Source organism: Capricornis sumatraensis, chromosome 7 (genome assembly GCF_032405125.1).
Source record: "Capricornis sumatraensis isolate serow.1 chromosome 7, serow.2, whole genome shotgun sequence".
NCBI classification, from domain to species: Eukaryota; Metazoa; Chordata; class Mammalia; order Artiodactyla; family Bovidae; genus Capricornis; species Capricornis sumatraensis.
The window spans coordinates 104,919,270-104,935,980 of NC_091075.1; the positions used below are offsets into that span (position 1 = coordinate 104,919,270).

The 16,711-nt window shown below is 41.6% G+C and overlaps 1 protein-coding gene across 3 annotated transcripts; it reads left to right on the top strand.

Annotated features, from left to right (window-relative positions):
- Window positions 1–6,831: 6,831 nt before the first annotated feature.
- DMP1 (dentin matrix acidic phosphoprotein 1) lies at window positions 6,832–15,193 on the top strand. Of its 3 annotated transcripts, none has more exons than XM_068975629.1 (5): window positions 6,832–6,889; window positions 7,413–7,456; window positions 10,716–10,748; window positions 11,203–11,250; window positions 13,844–15,193. In XM_068975629.1, exons 1-5 carry the CDS (start codon window positions 6,832–6,834, stop codon window positions 15,191–15,193), a joined length of 1,533 nt encoding a protein of 510 aa, XP_068831730.1. The 3 variants fall into 3 exon arrangements, with proteins under 3 accessions (XP_068831730.1, XP_068831729.1, XP_068831731.1); XM_068975628.1 differs by having other exon boundaries at window positions 6,832–6,885; window positions 7,409–7,456; XM_068975630.1 differs by lacking the exon at window positions 11,203–11,250.
- Window positions 15,194–16,711: the final 1,518 nt, after the last annotated feature.

Consider the following 16,711-nt stretch of genomic DNA (forward strand, 5'->3'; position numbering starts at 1 on the left):
ACAGCGGTATTAAAATGACACATTGTCAATAGAGACAGGTGCTTTTCTCAGTAATACTTTAATTAGATCTCTGCATGGTACTACTGAAAGGGAAAGTTTATTTATCAAGAGGCAGATGGAAGGTCATTTTGAAGTTTGGCTTTAATTAGCAAAACAAATGAAGCTTTTACATTAAGGTTTTATGGGTATAGTTATGTTCATGGCCCACAAGACATAAAAGAATCTAAACTAGACTGGCAGAACTTTCAAAATATGGTCTTTTAAATTGAAAGTCATATGATGGTGTTCATCCAATAATATTCATTATGAACTGAGTAGCTGAAAGGAGATGCTAAGACCACTGAAATAAACCAAGGGTGTGTTACTTACACTGCTTTTCTGTTGTTTAGCTGGATATTCATGTAAGAGTGCTCTCTTACACACTATCTGAGTTCAATAAATGTTCTTGTGTTGTTTAGCTGCGTATTCATGTTAAGATGATGTCTTACACACCGTCAGGGTTCAATAAATGTAGAATATAACTGTGTTTTAAAAACCTTTTTTAGTGTAGAGGACAGCAGTATACTCCTGTCCATCTGTACTTATATTTTTTTGCATTTATCTCCTTTTTTAATCTTTATCAGAAGTGTCTGTCTTCCATAACATACAGTGGGAGCTGTGGTCAGGCAATGCTTTTCTGCATGATGTCTTGAAGATCCCATGTGTAATAGCAACCCATCAAGTACTTGTCTTCTTCAGGAATAGTGTCTGGTGACCCAGACTTTCTGTTTAACTGAGGGCCAAGTAGACTATGCTATTGGGTTAGCCAAAAATTTCATTTGGATTTTCCTGTGGGTTGTTATGAAAAATTGGAATGAATTTTTTGGCCAACCCAATACTTTGTTCTGGTTGGTTAAAATAAGTAAACAAGCAAACAGTTTTCTAATGGACATTTATCTGTTAGAACCTCCCCCCTCTTCCTGAATGGTAATGTGGACCAATGTGTCTCAGATGCTGAGGCCTTTCACATTTATATTTAATTTGGCAACACCTAGGAGTTACTGTACTGTGGTTGAAAGCATCTAACAGATGCTTTCTAAAAAAAACCAGATGCTTATAACTGACCTCAAGACAATTACAGTTGGAATGACTGGAATTTTTATTGATTTACTTGGTTGGTTTTCTGAATTTCTAATAGAATTTATGTCCTGGTCAAAATGCACTTTATTTTCAAAGAGTAGTAACAAAACAAATTCTAGCTAATGGGGGTTCTGATTAGTGGGGTTCTGGGTAATTTTGCTTTTGTAAAACCAGCTCGACACACTGCTGTATACTCGAATATCTAGAACAGTGCCTAGCTCATAGAACGTTCTCAATAGATATTTATTGACTGCTAATAAGTGGATATATTGTTCATTAGTCTTATTAAGGAAGACAACATTAAGCCAAACATAAGGAAAGTAAGCATGATATATTGAGCCTATAATTTTTCAAGTTTTGATTTCCTTCCTTCAGCCTCTTTCATTTTAGTTTACAGGAAAGAAAATATATACACATGAATATTAACTTTGAGGAAATTCTAGAAATTCTGCACTACTTGAGGGTGGCCAGAGAGGAAAGAGATTGAAATACACTTCTCCAGATCCTGAATATTTTCGATCTTTTCAACTCTGGGGAAAAAACTGGTAAAGGTTAAAAGGCTCTAAAACACACATTTCCAAACAAGTGGAACTCAAATTGAGATTGTCAGTTCAGTCACTCAGTCATGTCCGACTCTTTGCAACCCTATGGACTGCAGCATGCCAGGCTTCCCTGTCCATCACCAATTCCCGGAGTTACTCAAACTCATGTCCGTAGAGTCAGTGATGCCATTCCACCATCTCATCCTCTGTCGTCCCCTTCTCCTCCTGCCTTCAGTCTTTCCCAGCATCAGGGTCTTTCCCAATGAGTCAGTTCTTCACGTCAGGTGGCCAAAGTATTGGAGTTTCAGCTTCAGCATCAGTCCTTCCAATTCAGGACTGATTTCGTTCAGAATAACTGGTTGGATCTCCTTGCAGTCCAAGGGACTCTCAAGAGTCTTCTCCAACACCACAGTTCAAAAGCATCAATTCTTTGGCACTCAGCTTTCTTTATAGTCCAACTCTCACATCCATACCTGATTACTGGAAAAACCATACCTTTGACTAGATGGACATTTGTTGGCAAAGTAATATCTCTGCTTTTTACTATGTTGTCTAGTTGGTCATAGTTTTTCTTCCAAGGAGCAAGGGTCTTTTAATTTCATGGCTACAGTCACCATCTGCAGTGATTTTGGAGCCCCCGCAAATAAAGTCTGTCACTGTTTCCATTGATTCCTGATCTATTTGCCATAGAGTGATGGGACCAGATGCCATGATCTTAGTTTTCTGATGTTGACTTTTAAGCCAACTTTTTCACTCTCCTCTTTCACTTTCATCAAGAGGTTCTTTAGTTCTTTGCCTTCTGCCATAAGTGTGGTGTCATCTGCCTATTTGAGGTTATTGATATTTCTCCCGGCAATCTTGAGGTTATGGTTTCCTTTTGTTATGTGTAGAATGACAGCAGGTGCAATGTAAAAGTGACACTTACAATCACTAAAGAAGAACTTGGGTTTCTGGGTTCATCTTTCACACTTGTAGATTTTTTGCTCATCTATTACCCAGAAGAGAGCTACTGCATATCTGCTTCTACACTTTTAGGGTGGTTGGTAAAAAAGTTTATGAGTTTGAAGCTCTCATCTGGAATATACTTCACACAAGTATAATTATTTTTATCAAACACACTCATTGAAAACCTAGCATAGGGTTCAAGCTCTGACTTTAATGCTTGGTGGCAGACTATATTCTATGGGAGGCAGGATCAGCTCTCTCAGGACCCCAGGGTGTATTTTATTTTAGCTTACCAGACTTCCACTTGGAAAATTATAACTTTGAGTCAGGGTGCTACATGGTATTTCTAGAAGCATGAGCAAGTTGCTGCATCTTCCTTGCATTTCATAATATTCCATCCCTGCAAAACTGAACACTAGAAGCATGCCTTTCCTTTGTAAAACACACAACATTCATTAGCGTTAGAGCACTGTTTCATTGTTTTGTTATTTCGATTAGAGAGAAACAAAAGAAAATACAAGAGGAGAACTCAATATTTGTTGGCCTTTTATCAAGACTGGAATATTTACTGGTTTTCAGAGTACCATGGAGTTGTTACTATATTCATATTTCACTTTGAAAATTAAAATGGTGAGCCATTAGACCTATGAAGCCAACACCATTGGCATAGTGTTATTTTGAAAGCATTGTATTCAGCAGAAACTTTCCTTATGAAATGAACCTAAAGGACTTCCCTGGTGGTCCAGTGGTTAAGACTTTGCCTTCCAGTGCATCAGGTGAGGGTTCGATCCCTGGTTGGGGAGTTAAGATCCCACATGCCTTGGGGTCAAAAACACCAGACATAAAAAAAAAAAAAAAAAAAAAAAAACCCAAAAATCCAGAAGCAGTATTGTAACAAATTCAATAAAGACTTTTTTTTTTTTTTTTTTTTTTTTAAGAAATGAACCTAAGAACTTAAAAGATGTTTTGATTCTGGAAACTAAAGTGTAAGGGAGGAAAAGCCTTCCTCTACTTTCTTAGGGTCTCTGACTGGGCCTAAAAATTAAACTGGCAGAAGACAGAATGGCAGAAGAGCCTACAAGTTTTCTTAAAATTTCCACATGCACACGGGTGCCTTCCCAAGAGAATGAGGACCTGAAGTGACTGGAACAGAAGCTTTTACAACTTTTAGGCAAAGACACAATACATTTGTGAAGAACTGACAAGACCTAGGGGATCTGAGCTAGGGCCAGTAGCTTGTGGAGAAGTTCCCAGGAAGGTCGGGTTAGTTTAACAAGGTCTGTTTATGCAGAATCCCTCAGCCTTGCCTCCATCTCTGCTAAAGAGACTGTCTTCCCTTCCCCTGGGACAGGGGGCAGCTTTCACATGAGATTTATCTCCTGCTTCCAGGTAGGAAAAGGAGGATCAGAGCACCCTTCTGGCATCTGCTCTTTCTTAAGTGCCTTCAGCTCAACAGAATTTTTGTGTCAGAGGCATATTTTGGGATGAGATATTCTGGATTTCCTTCAAAAGTTGAATTAGGCTTGTTTTAGGGGCAGTTGAACATTTTCATATTGTTCATATTAGGTGAAGGATTTGAAAAAGGAATCAAAATATTAAAGCACATGGACTGATATGAAGTATGGTGAATTAGGATGAAGAAAATAACACAAAACATGGTGAGGCTGATGAAGAATATGCTCAAGATGAGGGATGAGTGGCTCTGTTGGACCATTTGGGTGTAGAATTGTAGAAATGAGGTAGGCACCTTCTCAGTCTCCTTATCTTAGGATTTCTATTGTTTTCCTGAATAAATTTAAACAAATTAGACTAGATGACTTCTTGAGCCCCATGTTTCAGACATTATTCAGTGTATTTAGTCATTATTGAGCAAGGTACAGTTATTTCTGGGATCAGAGGCTGAAGTCACTTGGAACATCTTAAAAACAAACCCATGCTTGTTTCCACCCTCAGCGGACAGATTTATAACCCTGTGGTGCAATTAGTGCACTGGTATTGCTGGTGGTAAAGAATCCGCTTGCCAATGCAGGAGATGCAAGAGATGCGGGTTCCATCCCTGGGTTGGGAAGATCTCCTGGAAGAGGAAATGGTAACCCATTCTCTTACCTGGAAAATTTTCTTCATCCTAATTCACCGTACTTCATATCAGTCCTGCCAGGCTCCAGTCCGTGGAGTTGGACATGACTGAGTGACTGTCTGATTGCTTTAAATCTCCCCAGGTGATACTTATATACAGCCAAGCCTGGGGATCTTTGTCTTAGATATTTTTTTTTTTGGTCTTGGCTGTGTGGCATGTGGGATCTTAGTTCCCTGACTAGGGTTCGAACCTGCACCCCTTGCATTGGAAGTACAAAGTCTTAACCACTGGACTGCCAGGGAAGTGCCTGGCTTAGATCTTTTGTCACCAGCATAGTATATATTTAACATTTAAAGACACAAATCAGTGGAAGTGAAGTCTGAAATCAGCCTGCAGGACTTTCCAAACAGTGTTTGGATGTCCATCTGTTAGGGCAGCCCCAGGGCTCATGAGTGCCAGGCAAATTATTTTCCTTTTAAATCACTCCAATAACTTTTTACATTAGCACTGAGGACATTTATTTTTAGATATAGAACAAATTGTTTTCCAAACCACCAGTTCTTGAGGTGTGAAATGAAGCCACCCTCCAGGAAAATACAGTTTGATTTGGCAGGTTTCTCTCAGTGTGTTTCACAAGTGTATCTCAAGCCTCTAATCTTCCCTGGATCTTTCGGTACTGTGAATGACGCTGAAAAAATTCAGCATAATCATGTATAATGTATGACTAAAAGGAGCAAAGAGGATATGGAATGCTCTCTGGAGCCATAAAATGAAGGCTACCATAATGGTTTTCTTGCAGGTGAAAATGCAGGTGAAAAAAATGCAAAACCAATCAAGTTTGTTTAGATGTTATTATGAGATTATAAGGACTTCCCTGGTGGCTCAGATGGTAAAGCGTCTGTCTACAATGCAGGAGACCCGAGTTCGATCCCTGGGTCGGGAAGATCCCCTGGAGAAGGAAATGGCAATCCACTCCAGTACTATTGCCTGGAAAATCCCAAGGACAGAGGAGCCTGGTAGGCTACAGTCCATGGGGTCGCAAAGAGTCGGACACAACTTCACATTCACTTTCATGAGATTATAAAAATGACTGAGGATCTCTGGGTGTGTGTGTGTGTATGTATGTGAAGACAAATGCCCACATCTGTCAGTGGTATTAATAATGTAGTTTTTTGGTGGGATGATATTTGCCAGTCTGTTCTGACACACTGGGCTGCACAATCAGTATCAAACTGAAAGATCAGAGATTTCTCTATTGCTCTTTCCTTACTTTTCCTACATTTATCATAGCTTATTTATTAGTTAAGAAGTATTTATAGAGCTTCTCTTTGAAAAGTTTTCAATTTATCTCTTGGGAGTGAAGTTTTTTAAAAAATCGCTAATAAACCTAATAATCCACACATATACTTCATCCGTTGAAGTATATATACCATTAATTTTTTTGTATACTCACAGAGTTTAACACCTTCACCAAAATCAATTTTAGAACATTTCATTATGTCCAAAATTCACCCATTAGCTGTCACTCCAACCCCTCATCTTCTCTTTGCCCAGTTACTCAGTCATGTCCGACTCTTTGCGACTCTTTGGACTGTAGCTGGCCAGGCTCCTCTGTCCCTGGGATTTTCAGGCAAGAATACTGAAGTGGGCTGTCATGTTCCTTCTCCAGGGGATCTTCCACACCCAGAGACTGAACTCACATCTCCTTTGTCTCCTGCATTCCAGGAAGGTTCTTTACCTGCTGACCCAGGAGGGAAGCCCTGATCTCCTCTGTGCTGTGTTGTGCTTAGTTGCTCTAGCCCTGGGCAAACACTTACTTTCTGTCTCTATAGATTTGCCTTCAATGGACCTTTCCTATGAATGGAATCATACAGTATATGATCTTTGGTGCCTGGCTTCTTTCACCCAATATAATGTTTGCAACATTCCTCTACTTTGAAGCATGCATCAATACTTCATTCCTTTTTATTGCTGAATAATATTCCATTGTATGGATATAGTGCATTTTATTTATCCATTCATCAGGTTAAAAAAAAAACTCATCTAAATGTCCACTGAAAGTGTTAAAAGTTGAAGCTGTTATATTTCTTTGGTGTGAAGAAAATCATCTTCTGTCTTTCATCACAGGTAGGGGTGACACCCACGGCTATGAAGACCACCATCCTGCTTATGTTCCTGTGGGGACTTTCCTGTGCTCTGCCAGTAAGTATCAGGAGAGGGATGTATGAAAAAGAAAACTTTGTATCTAAAACTGCACGTGTCATTTACTATAAGCTAAAGTGGTTGTGCATGTTCCAGTCAGATGGCAATAGTAAATTCCTAGGAAGATCCTTTCTTTAAAATATCCTTTTTTTAAAGAACTTATCCCTTATTCTGCTTATTCCAACTTATTCCAACTTATTCCTTATTCTGCTCAGATGGCATTCATATAGCGAGATGCTCATTTTCTTCCTTATAAACCATGGTTTTCAAAATGTTATCCCCAGACCAGCTGCATCAGGATCAACTAGGACCTTGTTAGAAACGTAAATTCTCAGGTCCTAACTCAGACCTACAGAACCAGACTCTCTGAGGATGGGGCATGGCAATTTGTGTTTCAGCAAGGCCTCTAGGTGATTCGTATTCATGCTAAAATTTGACGACTACTCCTTCTAACTATGAGATATATTAACACCTGGTACCTTGGAAATTTCTGGAGACTGACCATGTGTACCAAATTTTCTAGGTAGCCAGGTATCAAAATACTGAATCCAAGAGCTCTGAAGAATGGAAGGTGAGTAGAAATAAGATTTTTGGAAATATTTTTATTTTAGTATGTTATTAGTATAACCAAATTGGCTTCACTGCAAATGTTGAAACTACTAATGATTTTAATGAACACATTAGTAACCTGAGATATAGAGGGTAAGGGCTATGATTTCTATTTCTTATAAGAAAATGTAGTTCATATAATGCTTTGACTTCAACTTAATAATGTAATTTGGTGAGGAAGCATTTTTTTCCTTTAGCTTTATTTTCATAATTGGTCTGTGTGGTAGTGCAAGGGGATGGTTGACAATGAACCAAATCTGTCCTTGAAAAATTAGGACTAGAGATCTGTTTTATCAGATGTCTGGTAGACAAGAGGTTAGGAGGTCAAGTCCTGAAAAGAAAGAAGAATGAGAGAACACTAGAGTCTTTGGAACAACAGATAATTCAACAGTTCTTAATGCTTAGTAACTCAAGAGCCATTGCCAGACACAGTTCTTTGTTTTGCTTGTGTTAACTTTTTGAATCTTCACAGTATCCCCAGTGAATTAGGTATTGTATTTTATTCTTATTTTACAAATGAGAACTCTGAGACACAGAAAATAACCCAGTCTATCTAGGTAATATGGTTAATTAGTGTTCACGTCTGGCCCCAGAATCTGTATTTTTACTGAGTGTTATACCCTTCTTGGAAAGGAACCAGGTCTAGGAAGTCAGCAGCTTTTCAAGACTGGAGCTATATTGTCACTCCGTATCCATAAGGGGTTTAGTTCTGAGACCTCTGTGGATACCAAGATCCATGGACGCTCAATGTTTATATAAAATTGCATAGTATTTTCATATAACCTGTGCACATCTTCATGTATACTTTAAATCATCTTTAGATTGCCTATAATACCTAATAAGATGCCATGCAAATAGTTGCTGGAGCGCAGCAAGTTACATTTTGCCTTTGGGAACTTTCTGGAAGTTTCTCTTTTTTTTCTTTCTTTCTTCCCTACCTTCCTTCCTTCCCACCTTTCTTTTTTTCCCTACTATTTTTGATCTGAGGCTGGTTGAATGTGTGGATGTGAAACTCATGCATATGAAGGACTGATTGTACATGTGAGGGTTAAAATTTTAACCTAAATCAGAATGTTTTTCATTACCTATTTCCTGCTGGCTTTTACATATACTACAGCTAGTTGTTTAGTTACTAAGTTGTGTCTGACTCTTTGAGACCCCATGGACTATATAGCCTGCCAGGTTTGACACAGGTAAGGCATAATGCTAGGGCTTTCCTGCTGACTCAGACAGTAAAGAATCTGCAGGCAATGCTGGAGACCTGGGTTCAATCCCTGGACTAGGAAGATCCCCTGGAGGTGGGTGTGGCAACCCGCTCCCAGTATTCTTGAGAATACTGGAGAATCCCCATGGGCAGAGGAGCCTGGCAGGCTACTATAGTCCATACAGTCCAGGCTACAGTCTGGCTATGGTCTGACTCACAGAGAGTTGGACATGACTGAGTGACAGAGCATGGGGAACAATGCTATTAGTGCTGGCCAGGTAATGTCAAAGGCCTGAGACAGGGTCCTGCCCCTGCTTGAGGCTGGAATAGGCACTGCAAAATTTCTTACATGAACTTTCACCAGGGCTGTCCTTGGGCTGGTTAGTTTAAAAGCAGCTGCTGTGGATCCTTCCGTTTAGCCAGAGTACCACAAGCATGCGGTAGTCTCAGGCCTAGCCTTAGCATGAGAAAAATAGCAACGTCTGGCTCCCTTCTACCCTTTAAGGGACTGGAGTAGAGTCTGCCATGGTGCCTGCAGCAGTGCCACAGGACAGAGACTTAGAGCGACCATGGCTTTTCTGTCTAGGAGAGATCCCCAGCCCAGGACTGCCGAGAGGCTTGCTGGAGATGCGCTTCCAGCAGCTTCTTTCTGCTCTCCTTGGCACCTTGGATCTGCACACCCATCACTCAGCCGCTTTGGGCCACATGGGATTAGGGACTTTTGTCCTGCTCAAGGGGGAGGGGGAGAGTAGGTGGGGAGAGGGCACCAGAGATGGTGCAGGCATTCTTAGAGCTCCTATAAGATTAAAGAAAGTAAAATAAATCAGAACTATGACTGATTAATTTTCAAATGCAGCATTTTGCAATTTGGGTGATCTTACATGACTCAAGACAGGTGGCTTTTTTCTATTCAGTTTTGTCCACTACTCAATTTTATAAAGGATGTTTATAATCCTTTTGAATGTTCTCAAAATGGATCATTTCTTCAGGTTTTATCATACTGAATGGTTCTCAAGAGGCTTTCATAAACATTAGCCAAATTCCTCCTCACAGCAACCATGGGCAATAAGCAAAGTGGTTGCTAATATTCTAAATTTAGGAATAAGAAATGGACATCACAGAGGTGAAGTGAATTGTCGAGTCATAGAGATATGGTTTTTCCTGTGGTCATGTATGGATGGGAGAGTTGGACTGTGAAGAAGGCTGAGCACCAAAGAATTGATGCATTTGAACTGTGGTGTTGGAGAAGACTCTTGAGAGTCCCTTGGACTGCAAGGAGATCCAACCAGTCCATTCTGAAGGAGATCAGCCCTGGGATTTCTTTGGAAGGAGTGATGCTAAAGCTGAAACTCCAGTACTTTGGCCACCTCATGCGAAGAGTTGACTCCTTGGAAAAGACTCTGATGCTGGGAGGGATTCGGGGCAGGAGGAGAAGGGGACGACAGAGGATGAGATGGCTGGATGGCATCACCGACTCGATGGACGTGAGTCTGAGTAAACCCCGGGAGTTGGTGATGGACAGGGAGGCCTGGCGTGCTGCGATTCATGGGGTCAAAAAGAGTCGGACAGGACTGAGCTACTGAACTGAACTGAACTGAAGACCTAAGTGTTTTCTGAAACGCATGAATTTCAGTACTACCCTCAAGACAGTTTTCAGGGCTAAACACAAGCCAAGGAGCGAATTGACACTTTAAATCTGGGTTTATGAGTTCAATGCTATTTTTTCTATCTTATATTTTTTCTGGGTTGTGTATTTTTTTTCAAAGAAAATTTATTTTTCTCTAACTATGGGAAATATGAAAATCTTCTAAGTTATTCTATATACAAGACCTTTTTATGCCATTGGTCTTCTCACATTCATTCATTTTTTTAGCCCTTTCATTATAAAACATCATTAATACGCATGTAAATATAAAATATCTATCAATAAGCTAAAAAAGCCTAAAATTATTATGAATGTTTGCAATGGTATGATCTACCTGTGAAGGAGTAACTTGTTTTCCTTCCTTTGTTACAGAGTCATTTGGCTCAGACACCAACACCACCTTTGGTAACTATCTCATTTATTTATTCAAACTTTAAACTTTTTATTTTGCATTGGGTATAGCTGATTAACAATGTTGGTGTAGTTTCAGGTGAACAGCAAAGGGTCTCAGCCATACATATATATATGTATCCATTCTCCCCCAACCCAGCCCCCTCTTCTATCCAGACTGGCATACAACATTGAGTAGAGTTTCATGTGCTATACAGTAGGTCTTTGTTGGTTATCCATTTTGAATATAGCAGTGTGTACATGACCCTCCCAATCTCCCCAACACTCTAATTTATTTTTTGTCATAAACATCTCATAAAATCACTTTGACACTCTTCTCATCATCTCAGGCTATTTGGAAAGTCATAAATCCAAACCACAAGTGATTGATGCGCACCATGTTTTCTTTCCTTTCCTCAGGCATTACTAACATGAAAAATAAACAACAACATTTTTTTTTTCTTTTTAGGAGAGCAGTGAGTCATCAGAAGAAAGTAAACTTAGCTCAGAGGAACAGGTAATTAAACAGACCTTTCTTAACTTTCCAGGCTACTTAGGAGTTGAAGGAAATGATGTTAGATTAAATTACCTGGTGACTGTTCTAAATATAAGATGTTCTAAACTTTGGTTATGCTGTCTAAAAAGTCCTATAAAATAGGAAGGAAAAAAGAGTGGGAGAATTCAGAGGTAGACATGCTCTTCATTCCATATTTATCACTGGGGCCAGATGATAGACACTGTGGCCCTAAATGTTCCTCTAGCTAAAGAGAACATACTCACACACACAGACACAAACTCTGTTAGACAACAGCTTGCTCATAAATCTCAGAAATTGCTTTTACAGTTGGAGCAGTTCAGACCAGGCAGAGAAAAACATTCTGGTTCATGTGAGATACCTTCGGGGCCTGAAGACTGCCTCTGTGCCTAGAATCCTGCTAGACTGCTAGAGGAGAGACTAGCTCTCACCCTGAGGAAACTTTAAGAGGACAGTTGCTTCAGTTATGACTTAAAAAAAAAAAAATGTTTCTCATCTGTGTCCCTGGGAGATAGAAAAGCTGACTTAGCTTGAAAGTGAAAGTCGCTCAGTCGTGTCCAACTCTTTGCGACTCCATGGACTGTACAGCCCATGGAATTCTCCAGGCCAGAATATTAGAGCGGGTAGTCGTTCCCTTTTCCAGGGGATCTTCCCAAGACAGCAATCGAATCCAGGTCTCCTGCATTGCAGGCAGATTCTTTACCAGCTGAACCATAAGGGAAACCCAAGAATACTGGAGTGGGTAGCCTATCCCTTCTCCAATGGATCTTCCTGACCCAGGAATTGAACTGGGATCTCCTGCATTACAGGTGGATTCTTTACCAACAGAGATATGAGGGAAGCCCTTAGCTTATATCCCTGTAATAAAAAACTTGCTAGCATCTCTTTTCTTCCCTTCCACTTTCCTATGCTTTCCCCCGTGTTCCCCCTTTTCTCCTCCCCCTCTTTCTTCTTTTCATTTTTCTAAGACATTTAGTTATAGCTTTCTTAACTGTCCTGTCGTTTTAACAAAACTCAATTCCTTGTGCTCCAGCTATCCTAGAAGCTGGGTTTCTCCTAGGATATTGACTAAAGATTCATCAGACTAACATTGTATACATTTATAAGCATAGAATTGGGGAAATGCTCTTTTTGGGGGGACCCTGTGATTTATAATCTCCATGTTCTCTGAGCTCTTAGATGAGAGCAACAGTTTGGGGGGAGGGGGTGCAATATGAGACTATTGAGGTAAGGAAAGCTACATGGGTGCTCAGTTCCAGCAGATTCGTGCAAATTCTAGTGATGGGAAGAGTGTCATCATCCTGTATTCCCTCCTGATCAGAACTCAGACACTGATGAGTAGGGTCAGGTGGGAAAAGAAAAAAAAAAAAACAAAATGGGCAAGTTGCTTGGGCTTCCCAGGTGGCTCAGTGGTAAAGAATCTGCCTGCCAATGCAGGAGATGTGGATTTCATCCCTGGGTCAGGAGGATCCACTGGAGAAGGAAATGGCAACAGTATTCTTGCCTGGGAAATCCCATGTAGCCTGGCAGGCTACAGTTGATGGAGTCACAAAGAGTCAGACACAACTTAGTGATTAAACAGCAGCAGTAGAGAGAGAGAGAGTAGATTTTTCCAGTGCATGATGAATGAAGGCTCACGGACCTTCCTTATCTGAGTAGAGCATCCAATTGTTTTATTTCTGGGGATCATCCCTCTGAGCTACACTTAGAACTCAGATATCACCCCAGTTGTACTCCTTCAGCTGAGCCTTCTATAGGCAACTCTCTGCCTGTGCAAACCAGTATAAATATGGTTTTGGTGAGATCTATACCTAACTGTGATATTATACTTTCATTTCAGCCAAAGGTTTCATTCACCTCCTCTAATACATGTCCATCCCCAGCCCCAGAGTTGATTTGAAAAAAAAATCTGAGTCATTTCAAAATCACCCAGTATTTTTTTTTTTAAAAAAACCTCCATTTCAAACCAAATAATTTGATGAGTATTATATCTTCCCTAGTGGTTCAGATGGTAAACAATCTGCCTGCAGTGCAGGAGACCTGGGTTTGATTCCTGGGTCTGGAAGATACTCTGGAGAAGGGAATGGCAATCCACTCCAGAATTCTTGCCTGGAGAATCCCATGGACAGAGGAACCTGGTGGGTTACAGTCCATGGGATTGCAAAGAGTCAGACACGACTGAGCAACTAATACATTCACTTTCACTGTTTTAAACCAAATAATTTGAGGAGTATTATAAATCAATTCTTTAATTTACAAAAAATTTATGAAAGTATCCCTTAAGGTCTCATACTTACAATATGATTTGAGTTTCATAAATGTGATTTCTAGAGAACATTTTGAAAAGATTTGTGCAGCACTGAGTGAATGGTGCCTATGGAAAATGGGGTGACTTGACTTTTCAACTTCCCCTCCTTCCTTTTTAACCCCTGTTTGAGACATTACTGAGTCATACAACTGAACATAGCTTAGATGAGGGATACAGGAAGAAGAAAACAAAAAGAGCCTAGATGGGCATTAGGTACCACCCTCTAGAGCAGCTCCTGGGGGTACTGACCATGTCTGTTAACTCCAGGCAAATGAAGACCCCAGTGACAGCACAGAATCCGAGGAGGTCCTGGGCCCTGATGATCAGCAACACGTTCATAGACCAGCTGGCGGCCTCTCTCGGAGGGGAGGAAGTGAAGGCAATAATAAAGATGATGATGAAGACGAGAGCGGAGATGACACCTTTGGGGATGATGACGGTGGCCCAGGACCCGAAGAGAGACGATCAGGAGGGGACTCCAGGCTTGGAAGCGATGAAGACTCGGCTGACACCACAGGATCCAGGGAAGACAGCGCCCCACAAGGGGATGAGGGGGCCCACGACACCACCAGCGAGAGCAGGGACCTGGACCGTGAGGATGAGGGGAACAGCAGGCCCGAGGGCGGTGACTCCACTCCAGACAGCGAGAGTGAGGAGCACCGGGTGGGAGGCGGCAGTGAGGGGGACAGCAGCCACGGGGATGGCTCTGAGTTCGACGATGAAGGGATGCAGGGCGATGACCCGGGCGCCTACAGGAGCGACAGGGGCCACTCCCGAATAAGCGGTGCCGGCCTCGAGTCAAGAGAATCGAAAGGGGACGATGAGGAGCAGGCAAGCACCCAGGATTCCCATGAGAGCCCAGCAGCCGCGTATCCCCGCAGGAAGTTCTTCAGGAAGTCTCGCCTTCCTGAGGAAGATGGCAGGGGGGAGCTTGACGATAGCCGCACGACCGAAGTCATGAGTGACTCCACCGAAAACCCTGACTCCAAAGAAGCCGGCCTCGGCCAATCCAGGGAACACGGCAAGCGTGAGTCTCGACAAGAGAGTGAGGAGAACCGGTCCCCGGAAGACAGTCAGGATGTCCAAGACCCCAGCAGTGAGTCTAGTCAAGAGGTCGACCTGCCTTCTCAAGAAAACAGTAGCGAATCTCAGGAAGAGGCGCTCCATGAGTCCAGGGGTGACAACCCCGACAACGCCACCAGCCACTCCAGAGAACATCAGGCAGATAGTGAGTCCAGTGAGGAGGACGTGTTGGATAAGCCCTCCGATTCAGAGAGCACATCCACAGAGGAACAGGCTGACAGCGAATCCGACGAGAGCCTCAGGTCCTCGGAGGAGAGCCCAGAGTCCACTGAAGAGCAGAACAGTTCCAGCCAGGAGGGCGCCCAGACCCAGAGCCGGAGCCAGGAGAGCCCGTCTGAGGAGGACGATGGCAGCGATTCCCAGGACAGCAGCAGATCGAAAGAAGACAGCAACTCGACCGAGAGCGTGTCAAGCAGCGAGGAAGAGGCCCTAGCCAAAAACACTGAGGTAGAAAGCAGAAAATTAACAGTCGATGCTTACCACAACAAACCCATCGGAGATCAGGATGACAATGATTGCCAAGATGGCTACTAGCATGGGCGTGCCTGAGCGCCTCTCACAGACAGGCGTCCCGGAGGCTGGAGACTAGGGAAAATCATAACTGTAATTTACTGACGTTTGTATCAGAAGAATAGCCTAAGGCCATTTCTTTCTGAAAGGAAATGCTCGATGTTATACTTGTTTGTGTCTAGGATGTCATCAAACCATAGAGGTTTCAAAAATGGGAAATGTCACTAGAACACCCTCCGTGAGAGACCTGAAGCAAGGAAAGATGCGCATTGTTGCTTCACAGCCGAAATAGTTCCTAACTCATTAACCTAACGCACAGTTACACACGTTGTGCTATGTACCAGCCACTGCTGGGTGGGTAGGAGGTCAAGAAGCTTAAAGACTTGTCGCCTGCTCCTGAGGAGAAGGTTTTGTTGTTGTTCAGTCTCTAAGTCGTGTCCATCTCTTTCTGACTCATGGACTGCAGCACGCCAGGTTCCTCTGTCCTCTACTAACTCCCGGAGTTTGCTCAAATTCATGTCCATTGAGTCAGTGATGCCATATAACTGTCTCATCCTCTGTTGCCCCCTTCTCCTTGTGCCTTCAATCTTTCCCAACATCAGGGTCTTTTCTGATGAGTGGGCTCTCCACATCAGGTGGCCAAAGTATTGGAGTTTCAGCTTCAGCATCAGTCCTTCCAATGAATATTCAGGATTGATTTCCTTTAGAATTGACTGGTTTGATCTCTGAGAAGCTTATAGAGGGATAAATAAAGCTGAAAAAGGACAAATATGACAAAAGCAAGAATTATTACAGTCCAGTGTGGTGAGCGCTATTAACACAGATATGAACAAAATACATGGATTCACAGAAGAGGGCACACATTGCCTTAAGAATTAGAGAGGGCTTCACAGCAGGAAAGACACTGGAGTCAGAACGTTGCATGGGATTTCTCCATTTAAGGCTAGACAATTCTATTTATCCTTGGTATCAGCAATAGAAAATCCTGTATGAATAAACATTTAGTTTGTTAAAATGTCTTCAAATTATGGCACAGTAATGTGTTTCAGATAAGCAAAAATTCTTTTTTCAATTAATTAACCCTTTTTGATTTTTTCTTTTTGTGTGTGTGTATATGTGTGTGTGTGAAACTCCCATGAGCGTCACCTCCCTGACCACTGGTGGTGATATGGAGGACCGGGTAGGGGAGGGTGGAAAAATGAAATTCCTCTTTAAATAGACAACTTTCAGCTTAATGTTTTTCTAAGATCAATCTAAGTGTTGCACATAGCAAAATTGTGTGTATAGAATTCAATTGATTTTTGCCTAATACACTTTGAAATGTTACCTCAACCTAAAATATTTGTTTTGTAATAAAGATTATAATATCCAGAAGTATGTGCTTATTTCTTATAGTGATGCCAATTTTTAGGATACGAAACAACCTTTCCTTTAAGACATTGCAAAATAGTTTATTAGCTTTCTCCCATTAAAACAAAAGATTTCTTTATTTCCTGAACGTTTAATTTTATTGATAATTCAGGTAGCATTTGATAAAATTAC